We start from the raw sequence: 16,123 nt of genomic DNA, 5'->3' as shown, positions 1-16,123 counted from the left end.
TAACTGACCAATGTATTTACTCTTTATGTATTGCTACCAAAGTCTAAATTTAGGTGTAGGGTGGTATACAAAGTGATCTACTGATACACAGATCCCTCTGCTCATTTTTCCATGATGCACTGTCATGCATTTGCCATTGAAGTAAAGCTTTCTCTACATTGACCCCATCAAACATTCCTGGGGCAGAGCTAGCAAGTGGTTAGATACAGAATAAAGCTCCCTCTACACTGTCCCCATTAAACGTTCTGAGAACAGGGACGAGCAAAGTTGGGTGGGTGGGGGTCACTGTGAGGTTGAAGGGCTACTCCAGCTCCTCCACTGTGTCAAGTTCTGGCCAATAATCTAGGAGTTGCTCTCAGTGATAACTGGCCTTCATTGAGTCACTGGCTATCAGTAACAAACCTGCATTGGGAATCTATCGAATGCTGTCTCTGGGAGGCCTCACCACGAAGCACTGTGCTATTTTGAACGTTTCAATTTTCTGAAACTTGTTCCATTCTTCAAACCTGTTCAAAAGTGTAAAGATCCTTTTCAAAACTCTCGGAGCAAGAACCTTAAAATATTCGCTAGTTACTTGTGAAAACTCTATCTAATTTAAATAAACTTAACAGACTTGCATTCAAATACTGATAGCTCCCACATGTGTAAACCATATAATTTGTACTTAAAACAGTACGAGAGCCTAGTGAGAGTCAATGTGCAGTGGTAATGGCACGAGATGTAATTGACAGGATAGCGAAGGCAGTGTTTGGCATGCTTGCCTTTTTTGGCCAGTGCAATGAGTATAGGAGGCCATGTTGTGGCTGTATAGGACATTGGTTTGGCTTACATGTGACTCCAGATCCACAGCAATGTGGTTAACTCTTAACTGCCCTCTGGGCAATTGGGGATGGGCAATAAATGTTGGAGAGGCCACGGATACTTGTCTCCCATGAACAAATTAAAAAGGGGTCTCTGCCTCAGGACCACTGTGCAATGAGCCATCAACCAGCTGTGGTTGCTAGGGTTTCCAGGAAATATTATTTGACAGGCTTTCTATTTTTGCCCAGGGTGCTCTTGAACACGAGGAGAGTAAAACCCTGAGGATCCAACTTGAGCTCTCGCAGATCAAAGCTGAGGTTGAACGCAAACTGGCAGAAAAGGATGAAGAAATTGATGGTCTACGGTGAGTGAACAGTTCTGTTGTAATTATTCTGAATTACACATCTTATGGAATTTGAGAGGTTGGAGCAAATTGTTCAATAGTTAAGAAATTTAATTCGGAAGGATCTACCTTCTCCTAACTCTGTAGTGAACACAATTCATGCAGTTTAACCTTTCCTGTTACTCTGCCAATACAATATTCACTCCCAGCCATTGAGATCCCACAATGCTTAATTTAGAGTACATGATCGAGTACTCACGCCTAGGGTCAGAATTCTTTGCTGCAATCAACAGTTTGCCTCCAATTATTAGGATTGTGGATAGTATATCAATTGGTTTCAAAGAATGAACGATGAGAACAATTGGGCACATTACAGGAACAGATTCCATCTATCTTCATGCTCACAATGAGAGATTGGTAGAAAAGCAGGCTAGTCTTTGCAAATATCTTTCACCCAAAATCCCATGGGGATGATCCAACATGCCTTCATTTAGATTGTGGTGTCCGGCCATTCCTGGTCCCTCCACGTGATATTGAGAAACAACTGAGAGTAATGAACTCTGCAAAGGTTGCCACACCTGACAACATCCTGACTATTGCCCAGAGCGTCCATCCAACAGAATTGGTCACCTCTCAATTAAGCTGCCCCAGTTTAGCAAGAATATTACTATCGACTAGACAGCAGATACGCACTGCCCATCAGCTGAAGAACCGGCCTTTCCACTTGGAAGGTGTGCAGTGGGAAGTAAGATTGTGGAACGTATACCGAGCAGGAGATTTCAAAGTCCTAGAGCAAGAGACTTGATAGCAGCATTCCTGGTTGAGCCAGAGAAATCTTGACTGAGATTGCAGTGGGTGGTGAGAATCAGAGGGGAAAAAGAAACCTACATCTTCTCAGCAATTACCTCGTTGTGTTTGTACCACAACACAATCACTGTATTGAACATCACCATGCCTCTTCCAGGCGGAACCATCAGCGAACTGTCGAACTCATGCAGGCAGCTCTTGATTCTGAGGCAAAAGCCAGAAATGAAGCTCTTCGGTTAAAGAAGAAAATGGAGGGTGATCTGAATGAAATGGAACTGCAGCTCAATCATGCCAACAGGCAAGCTGCTGAATCCCAGAAACTATACAGAAACCTTCAGGCCCAGTTTAAGGTCAGTCAAGGCCAGATCTGAATCTAAGTAAGGAAGAGATTGAAAAATGTGTCAATTGATCAAATTTAATTCAATGTAAAGTTACCATCGTCTACTAGACCATAGGCAGCTCTCCTGTTAGACAGAGACAACTAGTAGTGGTTTAACCTGAGGGTCTCTATGCCTCAGGTAAGAGGAAATGATGAGGGGTTGTGTCCTTCATGGTAACCGTAGTTGGATGTGGAAATTGAACTCAGTCTGTTGGCATCACTCTTCATTGAGGGCCAACTGAGCAAACTGACCCCTGACAGTTTGGATGGCACGGTGGCTCAGTGGTTAGCACTGCTGCCTCACAGCGCCAGGGACCCGGGTTCAAATCCATTCTTGGGCGACTGTCTGTGTGGAGTCTGCACATTCTCCCTGTGTCTGCGTGGGTTTCCTCCCACAGTCCAAAGATGTACAGGTTGGGGTGGATTGGCCATGGAAAATTGCCCCCATAGTGTTTAGGGATGTGTAGATTAGGTGGGTTATAGGGGGATGGGTCTGGATGGGGATGCTCTGATGGTTGGTGTGGGCTTGTTGGGCCGAAGGGCCTGTTTCCACACTGTAGGGATTCTATGATAAGGAAAATGGATTAAAGAAAACTTCAAATAGAAGTCGCACTTCACCATTTGCAGAGTAATTTCGTTCTGCTATTTAAGGAGCTCAATCAGAAAATCTCGAACATCATTGGCTCTAAAATAAAGTATGATTTATGTAGGACATCCAGTTGGAACTTGATGAAACCATTCGGCAGAAAGATGATTTCAAGGAACAAATTGCAGCAGCTGAACGACACAGCAACCTGTTGGTGGCGGAACTTGAAGAACTGCGTGCAGTTCTTGAGCAGTCAGAGAGGGGCAGGAAACTGGCCGAGCAGGAATTATTGGAGGCAACCGAGCGTGTGAACCTATTACACTCCCAGGTAAGCTCAGAGAGAGTGAGTGTGATAAAGAATGAGATTTCCTGCTGTCCGAGCAGAGAGAAAAATAACCTTTTCTTTTGCATTTATTCAGAACACTGGTCTCATAAATCAGAAAAAGAAACTGGAGAATGACATTAATTCTCTAAGCTCCGAGGTAGAAGAAGCAGTACAAGAATGTCGGAATGCTGAGGACAAAGCTAAGAAGGCGATAACAGATGTAAGTAGTAGTAAATCAGAAATTTCCAGAAAACTATTGACACAGTTCAGAAGCAGTTAGACCAATTCAATAGGAGTTGCATAACTTGCAGATTGCCTCACTTCAGTTATCTCGAGAAAAGCGCATGTGTGAAATGAAGCCATAACCAAAGGACAGCAGAGCTGCTGGCCACTGTTTCAGAGTGCAGCATCTCTGCACTTTTCTCTAAGCAGCACTCCATAAATGACCAAATTTACTGGATCCAAATTCACACTTTGACGTAAAGGGATTTGAATTTAACCTCTGGGCTGATTTTACTACGTCTGCACCTGTAAGAATATTTCTAAAGTTGCTGGCCATCCCAAATTTCCGGTTTTCATGCCATTGGCCCCTGTCCCTCTGGGGTGTGTGTAGTCTTCAATAGTCTAGCTGGTGATTGGGAGTGGGACACTGAGGCTATAATCATAACCTTTTCCCTAGCGCTGAACAGCAGGAACTTTAACTCAAGCATCAGAGAATTCCAACTTGTAAAACACGTACACATTTCCAACATTCATATTCTGTTTGTGATCATCAGAGTTGACTGTAATGATTGGTTTTCAGGCTGCGATGATGGCTGAGGAATTGAAGAAGGAACAGGATACCAGTGCGCATCTTGAGAGGATGAAAAAGAACATGGAGCAGACAACAAAAGACTTGCAGCTGCGTCTAAATGAAGCTGAGCAGATCGCACTGAAAGGAGGCAAGAAACAGATCCAGAAACTGGAGTCAAGGGTGAGGGACTTTAAAGGAGAAAAGTGATAGCATTTGTTTGGTTTAATCTATGGTTCGGCTTAATCTGATGCTTCAGGGTGTGGGACTGGAAGCTAAAGGTGCACCACCTCTGGAACGAGAGCCTGAAGCCAGATGGACTCTCAGCTAATTGTCCCACTGCATCACAGCCTCATGAGTTAGTAACTGGCAAATGGGAGAGGGGCCAGGAGGCATGAGGACACAGGTATGTCTGCCTTGTGCAGAGAGTTCAGAGGATGGAGAGAAGGCTGGGTCAAAGTGACCAGCATGGGGAGTTACAGCACCCCTTAAAGCCTTGAAAGGAAGTGAAGAATTTCCTAAAACAAAAGTTGAAAATTAGGCCAAAGCTCATTGAGTGAGGAACAAGGCTAATGTTTCAGGTACCATCAACCTGAAACACTCTTTTACTCTCTATTGATGCTATCTGACCTGACCAGTATTCTCAATGTTTACTGTTTTGTATTGGGTTTCCAGCGTCTGCAGTATACTACCTTTTATTTTAACCCACTCTCTTTAGCTCAGTCAGGGAACTGAAAGTTATTGGCGAAAAGGCAGGAAAACAGAGCTCAGTCTGATTAGATCAGCCATTGTTTTATTAAATGATGGCTCAGGTTTAAGGGGCTGAATTGTCAAATTCTACCCCTACATCTGTGCTCTTGAAATGCAAATTATTTGCTCACGTAAACAATTAGTAATAGATAGCGAAACCCAGATACATTTTTGCAGGGGTTGGTGCTTGAGCAGGACGAGCTGATATTGAGAAACAGCGAATCTCTCAGCCCAGAACACGTGGGAGCAGAAGTAGGTCATTCAGCCCATCGAGTCTGCTGTGCCATTCAATGATATCATGGCTGATCTGATAACCCGCAACTCCACTTTCCTGCTTTCTCCCTATAACCCTTGATTCCAATACTGATTCAACATTTTAAAAAGTCCCAAGCAGAACCCAGCCTTGACAGGCCTCTGCAGTAAAGAATTCCATAGATTCACCTTCCAAAAAAAGGATTCCCTCCCTAATCTATGTACCCAATTGGGAGACCCCCTTCTCTGAGATTATGGCCTCAGGACCTAGATTCTCCCGCGGGGGAAAACAACCTTTCCACAGCTATCCTTGGAGTCTACCCTATCTTCAGTAAGGTCACCTCTCATTCTTCTAAACTCCAGTGAGTTCTCCTCCTGAGAGAATTGCTCCATACCTGGGATCAGCTGAGTGAACCCCAATCTGGGTGACTTCTCCAATGTCACCACATTTTTCATTAGTGTATTTCAGCCCCTGGTCTAACAAACGCCTTTCATAAACTTAGCGAGATTTCCCTATTTTTATCCCTTATTCCCTTTACAATAAAGGCTGACATTCCATTTGCCATCCCTATTATTTGTTGAACTTGGAGCTAGTTTTTTTTTTGATTTATGCACAAAAACTCCCAAGTTCCTCTGTGCTGCAGTTTTACAGTGTTCCTCCACTTAAAATAAGATTCAACCCCTCTATTCTTCCTGCCAAAGTGCATAACTTCACATTTCCCTGTATTACATTCCATCTGCCAAACATTTGTCCATTCACTTAACTGGTCTGCATCTCTCTGCAGACTCTGTCATCCCCGCTACTTGCTTTCTCACTTATTTTTGTATCATCTGCAAACTCGGTAACAGCACATTGACTTTCCTCATCCATGTCATTAATAAACTGTAAACAGTTTTGACCCCAGCCCTGATTCCTGTGGCAAGGTTCAGAGCCGTTTACCAGATTCCTCACCGTCGTAGTTGACCTGTCACTAAATGGAAAGTAAATCTTTTGAAGAGGAAAACATTTAGCTCATTGAGGTGATTATAATCACAGCAACTTGTCATTGTGGGATAACAAGATGTGGAGCTGGATGAACACAGCAGGTCAAACAGCATCAGAGGAGCAGGAAAGCTGACATTTCGGGCCTAGATCCTTCTTCAGAAATAGGGGAAGGGAAGGGGGTTCTGAAATAAATAGGGAGAGGGGAGGTGGATAGAAGATGGATAGAGGAGAAGATAGGTGGAGAGGAGACAGACAGGTTAAGGGGGTGGGGTTAGAGCCAGTGAAGGTGAATGTAGGTAGGGAGTTAGGGAGGGGATAAGTCAGTCCCAGGACTGGCCTATCCCCACTCTAACTCACCCTTTACTGGTTCTCTGCCCGCCTCTTTGACCTGTCTGTCTCCTCTCCACCTATCTTCTCCTCTATCCATCTTCTATCCGCCTCCCCCTCTCTCCCTATTTATTTCAGAGCCCCCTTCCCTTCCCCTATTTCTGAAGAAGGGTCTAGGCCCTAAACGCCAACTTTCCTGTCCTCTGATGCTGTTTGACCTGCTGTGCCCATCCAGCTCTACACCTTGTTATCTCAGATTCTCCAGCGTCTGCAGTCCCTACTATCATTGTGGAAGTCTGTTTATTGATTCCGCATTCAGACTTCAATGTTAAAAGACTTGAATCAGATCTTGAATGTTGAAGGGTATCCAGGTTAGTTTTGATCTTAGAGTCGGACAATAGGTTGGCACAATATTGTGGGCCGATGGGCCTGTACTGTTCTATGTTCTATTTCAATTATAACTCCGCTAGGTTTCCTTCTTTGGATCAGTCACCCATATGAGCTAACAGGACTTGATTCATCTTGTGTTGTATCTATATCTACAGTAATGTCTTTGAGGATACAGCCTCTGTTCCTACACACCTACCTCTTTAAAATTGAGGCTAGGCTGAGGAAGCAGTGACAGAATTAGAAATGGGCAGTAAATGTTGTCTTACCCAGTGACACCCACATCCCATGAACAATTTTTAAAAAAAAATCAAATACAATTAACTACGACGACTTGGGACAAAACAGACAAAATACCCATCACAATTCAACTCTCTTCACTCCACACAACTACTTTCCCTGTCCTACTTTCACTGTCTGACGGATAAGATTTATGACCATCTGGAAGAGCATGGCTTGATCAAATACAGTCAACACGGCTTTGTGAGGGGTAGGTCATGCCTTACAAACCTTATCGAGTTTTTTGAGGATGTGACTAGTAAGGTTGATGAGGGTCAAGCTGTGGATGTGGTGTATATGGACTTCAGTAAGGCATTTGATAAGGTTCCCCATGGAAGGCTCATTCAGAAGGTCAGGAGGAATGGGATACAGGGGAACTTAGCTGCTTGGATACAGAATTGGCTGGCCAACAGAAGACAGCGAGTGGTAGTAGAAGGAAAATATTCTGCCTGGAAGTCAGTGGTGAGTGGGGTTCCACAGGGCTCTGTCCTTGGGCCTCTACTGTTTGTAATTTTTATTAATGACTTGGATGAGGGAATTGAAGGATGGGTCAGCAAGTTTGCAGACGACACAAAGGTCGGAGGTGTCGTTGACAGTGTAGAGGGCTGTTGTAGGCTGCAGCGGGACATTGACAGGATGCAGAGATGGGCTGAGAGGTGGCAGATGGAGTTCAACCTGGATAAATGCGAGGTGATGCATTTTGGAAGGTCGAATTTGAAAGCTGAGTACAGGATTAAGGATAGGATTCTTGGCAGCGTGGAGGAACAGAGGGATCTTGGTGTGCAGATACATAGATCCCTTAAAATGGCCACCCAAGTGGACAGGGTTGTTAAGAAAGCATATGGTGTTTTGGCTTTCATTAACAGGGGGATTGAGTTTAAGAGTCGTGAGATCTTGTTGCAGCTCTATAAAACTTTGGTTAGACCGCACTTGGAATACTGCGTCCAGTTCTGGGCGCCCTATTATAGGAAAGATGTGGATGCTTTGGAGAGGGTTCAGAGGAGGTTTACCAGGATGCTGCCTGGACTGGAGGGCTTATCTTATGAAGAGAGGTTGACTGAGCTCGGTCTCTTTTCATTGGAGAAAAGGAGGAGGAGAGGGGACCTAATTGAGGTATACAAGATAATGAGAGGCATAGATAGAGTCGATAGCCAGAGACTATTTCCCAGGGCAGAAATGGCTAGCACGAGGGGTCATAGTTTTAAGCTGGTTGGTGGAAAGTATAGAGGGGATGTCAGAGGCAGGTTCTTTACGCAGAGAGTTGTGAGAGCATGGAATGCGTTGCCAGCAGCAGTTGTGGAAGCAAGGTCATTGGGGTCATTTAAGAGACTGCTGGACATGCATATGGTCACAGAAATTTGAGGGTGCATCCATGAGGATCAATGGTCGGCACAACATTGTGGGCTGAAGGGCCTGTTCTGTGCTGTACTGTTCTATGTTCTATGTTCTATGTTCTATTACCCAATTGTAGGCTCATTTACTTTTGTTAATATATAGAAGCATTTTTAGATGGACTGAAATTCATTTTGATATCCATTTCCTGAACAAAAGTCAAAAGCCTGGATTGCAGTTTTTTTTAGTAGAACCTTACTTGACTAGCTCACATTCTTTGTTTTCTGTTTACCAGGTGAGGGAACTGGAGTCTGAGCTTGAGACTGAACTGAGAAAAAATGCAGAGTCCCTGAAAGGCCTTCGAAAGTATGAGCGCAGAATTAAGGAGCTGACCTACCAGGTACGGTGCACAGAGCTTGTAAAACGCTGCCAAGTTATGCAGAATGTTTCATCCCCCGCGTCCCAATCCTCACAGCATTTCCTGGAGCTGGAAGCTGAATTGCTCGCGTTACCATTGTGAAGCAGCAGCATTCTGGGAACACTTGTCCTCCTCAACTCCTTGGGATTCTATTCTTTGACCATGTCCTCCATGTTTCAGGAACTGTTCCCATCCTGTCACAGCTTCATACTAACCAATTACCAGCAGCTTCCCTACTTCAAATGTTTCACTCAGATTCCATTGACATCCCAACTCCAACAGAACTATAGCTTCCCACAATATGTATTGCAGAGGTCACTTGGTTGCAGGGGGGTTCCTATTGATTTTGATTCCTCTTGACCGTATGTTTGGCTAGATTCCCCTTAAATACATCTATACTATTCACCTCAACCACTCCCTGTGGTAGGGAGCTCCACTATTGTCTCGGCAAGGAAATTTCTCTTGAATTCTTTGGATTTAATGGCCTCATTTTTACGACCTCTGCTTTTGGTTTCTTCCCGCAGATGGAGACATCACCTCTACCTCTATCCTATCAAACCTTTCCATGCATGTCCAGATCTCCATCAGGAAAACTGTCTTCCTGTTATTTGCCACTTTACTGCAAAGAGCTGCAACTTCATTCGTTTGAGGCTGACCTCAAACTGATTGAACAGTTGCTTACCCTTCCCATGACAACTTTAACAATATGAAACATCCCAGGGCCCTGCACAAAAACATTAGTGAACTCCGTGTGACACTGAGCCACGTACAGCGATATTGGATCAGGTGACCAAAAGCTTGGTTAATAGGCTCATTAGAATGAATGTCTTAAAGGAGGAAAGAAAGGGAGCGAAGTTAACAGGTGAGGGGAATGAAATTTCCACAATTGTGGAATTATTACAGTGCAAGAGGCCACCATATGGCCCATCATATCTGCATCAGCTCTCCAAACAAACAGTAACTCAGCAAACTGTTCTCTTTCTAAATTTCTTTTGACTGTGCTGATAGGACCCGTCTCCTTCACACTGTCAGACAATGCTTTCCAGATCCTAGCTACTTGCTGCATGATTTTCTCATGATTTTTGCTTCTTTTACCAATTATTTTAAATCTGTGCCCACTGATCTATCAATCTCCTCTCAACTTCTTTTCACTAATGGAAACAGCCCTAACATCCACACTGTCTCATATCTGTAGCTCCTCCATGTCGAATGCCATTCTCATGAGTTACGTCTGCTGCATTCGCTCCGATGCCTTCCCCAGAATTAGATGCAGTACTGTAGTTGAGGCCAAGCCAGTGCCTTATCCAAATTCATCATCACTTCCTTGCTCTTGTATTCCATGTTCCTATTTATAAATCCAGGATAATTGATGTTTTATTAACCAAACTCTCAACCAATCCTGCCACCTTGAATGAATTCTGCACATTGACGCCCCATCTGCACCTGCACACCCTGCACTTAATTCTGCATTGCTTCCCAATGTTCTTCACATGAAAATTAATCTAGCTTCATGTTCTCTAACCATCTGACCTAGCTTTTATTAAACCCTTCAGAACAGTAACCAATCCTTTTAAAGTTCAAACTCTAGTAACGATTCTATATATAATTGGATACCTTTGATCACACCTCCATTTGGAGATGAATGAAAATGTGCCGTTGACACAGTTTATTTCCTTCACTGTGCTCTTGTGAAGGTGTCAGCTACAATATTTCTGTTTTCTGAAGAAGGGTCTAGGCCCTAAACTCCAGCTTTCCTGCTCCTCTGATGCTGCTTGGCCTGTTGTGTCCATCCAACTCTACGCCTTGTTATCTCAGATTCTCCAGCATCGGCAGTTCCTGCTATCTCTGCTACAACATTGTCTCTTCCAGGCACCTGAATGATTTTGAAATTGTATAAGGGAACAATTAAATGCCACTGGTCAACTATAAATTATTCTCCTGAAATTTCTCCAGAATAATCAAAGGATTGTGATCCACTTAAATAAAGTTTCTCCCAGCAGGATAGATTATGGCCCCACTGATTACTCTATTGGATTTAACGTTTGGAAAGTTTATGAAATTGCAGGCCGGGTATTAACCTTTCAATTCCCTGCCCAGGGTGAAGAGGACAGGAAGAGCATCATTTGTATGCAAGACCTCATTGATAAACTGCAACTGAAAGTGAAGAGCTACAAGCGGCAGGCTGAAGAGGCTGTAAGTAGAGCTGTGCTTCTGTAAGTTCTGCACAGTGATATCCATTTCATTTAATGCAGAAATATAACATTGTGCTTTTCTATCACAGGAGGGGAATGCCAGCACAAACCTCAGCAAATACAGGACATTGCAGCATGAGCTGAATGATGCTGAGGAACGTGCTGAGATAGCCGAATCTCAAGTCAACAAGCTGCGAGCCAAAACCCGGGACATCAAGGTATGAAAGAAACTGGCCAGCTTCATTCTGGACAACTCAAACAGACCCTTCGGTCCAACCACGTTATACAAGCAGGGTTTGCTCGTAGAGTCAGAGTCATACAACGCAAACACACCCTTCGGTCCAACCATGTTCCCAAACTAAACTGGTACCACCTGCCTGCATTTTGCCCATATCCCTCCCAACCTTTCCTATTCACGTACTTATCCAAACATCCTTTCAACATTGTAATCACAACTACTATTTCCTCTGGAAGTTCATTCCACACATGAACTACAGTATATTTAGAAACAAAAATTGCCCTTCATGTCGTTATTAAGTCTTTCTCCTGTCACCTTATGAATATGGCCCCCAGTTTTGAACTCTCCCACCTTAGGGAAAAGGCATTTGTTATTGACCTTTATCTATGGTCCTCATTTATAAATCTCTATAAAGTCACCCTTCAAACTCGTGCACTCCAGCGGGGAAAAATCCAGCCTGTCCAACCTATTTTTATAAGACAGACCCTACATTCCTGGTAAAACAAAACAACACCCTGATAGGGGATAGTGGGAACTGTAGGCGCTAGAGAATCTGAGATAACAAGGTGTAGAGCTGGATGAACACAGCAGGCCAAGCAGCATCAGAGGAGCAGGAAGACTGACATTTCGGATCTGGACCCTTCTTCAGAACTCCTTTTCCGAAGCTGGGGTCCAGACCTGAAATGCCAGCTTTCCTGCTCCTGTGATGCTGCTTGGCCTGCTGTGTTCATCCAGCTCTACACCCTGTTATCTAGCATCCTGATAAACCTTTCTGAATCCTCTCCAGTTTAATAATGTCCTTAGTATAACAGGGTGACCAGAACTGCACACAGTACTCCAGAAGAGGCCTCACCAATGTCCTGTACAACTTCAACATGACATCTCAACTCCTATACTCAATGGTTTGAGCAACAAAACCAAGCGTGCTAAAGGTTGCCTTAGCCACCCTGTCTACCTGTGATGCAAATTTCAAATAATTATGTATCTGAACACCTAGGTCCTCCTGAATAAAAACTGAAAGATCTGTAGATGCTGTAAATCAGCATCAAAAACAGAAATTGCTGGAAAAGCTTAGACCAAGCTCAGTAGGTCTGGCAGCATCTGTGGAAAAAAAATCAGTTAATGTTTCGGGTTGAGTGACCCTTCCTCTACACTGATTTCTCTCCACAGATACTTCCAGGCCTGCTGAGCTTTTCCAGCAATTTCTGTCTTTTTTGTGCTTGGGTCTTCCTGTTCTAAAATGCTACTCAGGACCCTATCATTAATTAGATAAGTCCTACCTTTTGTTTGTTTTATCAAAATGCAATACCTCGCATTTATCCAAATGAAATTCCATCTTCCACTCCTCAGCCTATTGACCCAATTGACCATGATCTCTTTTCGTAATCTTAGATAACTTGCCTCAATGTCCACTATACCACCGATTTTGGTGTCATCCACAAATTTACTAACCATGTCTCTTTACAAACAAATCATTGATATAAAATGACAAACAAAAATGGAATTAATATTGATACCTGCGGAACACTGCTGTTCACAGGCCCCCAGCCTGAAAAACAACTCTTCATGATAGTAAAATGTAGGGTATGCAGGGTGTTTGATCTTAGAGTAGGATATTAGGTCAGCGCAACATCGTGGGCCGAAGGGCCTGTTCTGTGCTGTACTGTTCTATGTTCACCACTCTGTCTCCTGTTATTAAGCCAATTTTGTATTCAATTGGCAAGCTCTCCCTGAATCCTGTGTGATATAACTTTACTAATTAGCCTATCGTGCAGACCCTTGTCAAAGGCTTTACTGAAGTCCAAATAAATAACATTGACCGTTCTGCCCTCAATCTTTTTGAATTTTTTTGAGTAAGTTACCAATCAAGTTTGTGAGACTCAATTTCCCATGAACAAAACCATGCTGACTATCTCCAATCAGTCCTTGCCTCTCCAAATATATGTTGTCCCTGTCTTTCAGGATGACCTCCAATAACTTACTCACCACCGATGAGTAGGTTGGGTGTACTCACTGGATTTTGTAAGAACAAGAGCCGACCTAATTGAAACCCAAGAATCTTATGGGGTTTGACAGGATAAATGTAGTAAAGGGATGGTCTCTGACCAAAAGGCATAGTCTCAGAATAAGGGGCCACCCATCTAGAACAGAGATGAGGAGGAATTTCTTCTGAGGGGAGTGAATCTGGAATTCTTTACCACAAAGGGCTGTAAAGGCTGGGCTATTAAACATATTCAAGGAGGAAATAGACAGATTTCTAATCAATACAGGCATCAAGGGTCAGGTGCAAAAGGCAAAAAAGTAGAATTGAGGATTATCAGATCAGTCACAATCTCATTGGTCAAGCAGGTGTGATGGGTTGAATGGCCTCCTTCTGCACCTGCACCTTTTTATGGTCTTTTAAAATCCAGTAGAACATTGTGTTTTCCTTACCTCCTGTTTTTTTTTTTCAGTAAAAGATTCACTTTATGTGTTTTAAACCAATTAGACAGATTCATCATCAACTTGCCAAATTTCTCCATCTGAATTCCTAGATTTCTCTCTCGTTCATTAAGAAATTATTTTCTGTTTTTAGCTGCGTTAAGGCAAGGCCCCTGTATCACACTGCCTTTCTGAAGGTTGTTACTTTCGTCGAACATTACAGCACAGTACAGGCCCTTCGGCCCTCGATGTTGTGCCGACCTGTCATACCGATCTCAAGCCCATCTAACCTACACTATTCCATGTACGTCCATATGCTTGTCCAATGATGACTTAAATGTACCTAAAGTTGGCGAATCTACTACCATTGCAGGCAAAGCGTTCTATTCCCTTACTACTCCGAGGAAGGAAACTACCTCCGACATCCGTCCTATATCTTCCACCCCTCAATTTAAAGCTATGCCCCCTCGTGCTCGCCGTCACCATCCTAGGAAAAAGGCTCTCCCTATCCACCCTATCTAATCCTCTGATTATTTTATATGTTTCAATTAAGTCACCTCTCAACCTTCTTCTCTCTAATGAAAACAGCCTCAAGTCCCTCAGCCTTTCCTTGTAACACCTTCCCTCCATAACAGGCAACATCCTAGTAAATCTCCTCTGCACCCTTCCCAAAGCTTCCACATCCTTCTTATAATGCAGTGACCAGAACTGTACACAATACTCCAAGTGCGGCCGCACCAGAGTTTTGTACAGCTTCACCATAACCTCTTGGTTCCGGAACTTGATCCCTCTATTAATAAAAGCTAAAACACTGTATGCCTTCTATGCCTGTCAACCTGGGTGGCAACTTTCAACGATCATATTTGACATTAATTAATGAACTGTTTCTTATTGCAGCATGAAGAATAAAGGACTGGGCATATGGCTCTGAACCAGCTCCCCTCTGCTTTCTGTTTCGATGTAGCTTTAGTGCAACAAGGCCTGTATGAATAAAGAAATTGATTATGCAACTTGTCCTGTGTTTAACCTTTCCAGCACTTTGATCATTATTTCGTGGCAGCTTTCCATCTGCTGAGCATGATCAGTCACTATAAAGAATAATTCTCAAATATTGGACTAGAGGAGCTTACACATGAATGAACCGTACTGTAGGTGGTGAATTTGTCCACACAAGGAGTTTCTAAATATAAGGTGCATCGCTTTTTGAGGTGAATGAGCATCTCTATGGATGTCTGCTGCAGTCACAGCAGAATTTGAGATAAGGAGTCAGAAAGCAACTGGAAATCCAGCTGTGACCCCCTTACACTAACCCTATCGCACCCCGGCAAAAGGTAAAATTCACCACAGTACGATGGGACCAGAGGACTGCTCTCCCGGTAGAGAGACATGGCTGGGTCACCACACCTCAGGCAAGGGGAGAGGTTGCGAAGGAGAGTCCTTCATGGTAAGCTCAACCATGCTGAGGAATTGAACCCACGCTGTTAGCATCACACTGCCTTGGAAACCAGCTGTCCAGCCAACTGAGCTGACTGCAGTGAATGTACAAATTCATTAACTGTGTAAAAAAATCACAGGAGGTTAAAGCCGAAGCTAATGATAGAACATCATAAATTATTCTGATTCCACAAGTATCTCCTATTTGCTGTAAATTCTTGGTTAGTTTCTACGTTACTAATAGTCAATCACATTCAAATGTTTTCAGCAAACGTCTGAACCTGATGATGACCAAACGAGAAAGTAAAATTTACAGAGAATGTAGATTTCAGAAAAGGAATGGTAAAGTGGTTATGTGTGAATTTTAACCTGCTCCTAGCTGTAACTGCAGACAAACCTTTGTCATTTATACTCCAGGGGGAGGTGGGGAAGCTGCAGAAAGATTTAGACAGTTTAGGAGCATGGTCCAGGAAATGGCTGATGAAATTCAATGTGAATAAATGTGAGGTTTTGCACTTTGGAAAAAAGAATACAGGCATGGACTATTTTCTAAATGGTGAGAAAGGTCGTAAAGCAGAAGTACAAAGTGATCTGGGAGTGTTGGTCCAGGATTCTCTAAAGGTTAACTTGCAGGTAGAGTCCATAATTAAGAAAGCGAATGTAATGTTGTCGTTTATCTCAAGAGGGTTGGAATATAAAAGCAGCGATGTGCTTCTGAGGCTTTATAAAGCTCTAGTTAGGCCCCATTTAGAATACTGTGTCCAATTTTGGGCCCCACACCTCAGGAAGGACATACTAGCCCTGGAGCGTGTCCAGCGGAGATTCACACGGATGATCCCTGGAATGGTAGGTTTAACGTATGATGAATGGCTAAGGATCCTGGGATTGTACTCGTTAGAGTTTAGAAGGTTGAGGGGAGATCTAATAGAAACTTACAAGATAATGCATGGTTTAGAAGGGGTGGACACTAGGAAGTTGTTTCCGTTAGGCAGGGAGACTAGGACCCGTGGGCATAGCCTTAAAATTAGAGGGGGTAAATTTAAAACTGAAATGAGACAACATTTCTTCAGCCAGAGA

General features: G+C 43.4%; 1 protein-coding gene across 2 annotated transcripts in view; it reads left to right on the top strand.

Annotated features, from left to right (window-relative positions):
* Window positions 1-14,622, top strand: part of LOC125461549 (myosin-7-like) — a 91,525-nt gene extending 76,903 nt beyond the window's left edge. For both annotated transcript variants that reach the window (XM_059652666.1, XM_059652667.1), the window contains exons 35-43: window positions 1,050-1,165; window positions 2,109-2,301; window positions 3,041-3,244; window positions 3,336-3,461; window positions 4,044-4,214; window positions 8,639-8,743; window positions 10,859-10,954; window positions 11,043-11,171; window positions 14,510-14,622. In XM_059652666.1, the coding sequence (XP_059508649.1) occupies window positions 1,050-1,165; window positions 2,109-2,301; window positions 3,041-3,244; window positions 3,336-3,461; window positions 4,044-4,214; window positions 8,639-8,743; window positions 10,859-10,954; window positions 11,043-11,171; window positions 14,510-14,521 (1,152 nt within the window). In that variant the 3' untranslated portion in view covers window positions 14,522-14,622. The remainder of the gene's footprint in view (window positions 1-1,049; window positions 1,166-2,108; window positions 2,302-3,040; window positions 3,245-3,335; window positions 3,462-4,043; window positions 4,215-8,638; window positions 8,744-10,858; window positions 10,955-11,042; window positions 11,172-14,509) is intronic.
* The last annotated feature ends 1,501 nt before the right edge of the window (window positions 14,623-16,123 follow it).

This window comes from Stegostoma tigrinum, chromosome 19 (genome assembly GCF_030684315.1).
Source record: "Stegostoma tigrinum isolate sSteTig4 chromosome 19, sSteTig4.hap1, whole genome shotgun sequence".
Classification (NCBI taxonomy): Eukaryota; Metazoa; Chordata; class Chondrichthyes; order Orectolobiformes; family Stegostomatidae; genus Stegostoma; species Stegostoma tigrinum.
Note: the sequence above shows the minus strand (reverse complement) of the source record. Positions and strands in the feature narration are given on the sequence as shown.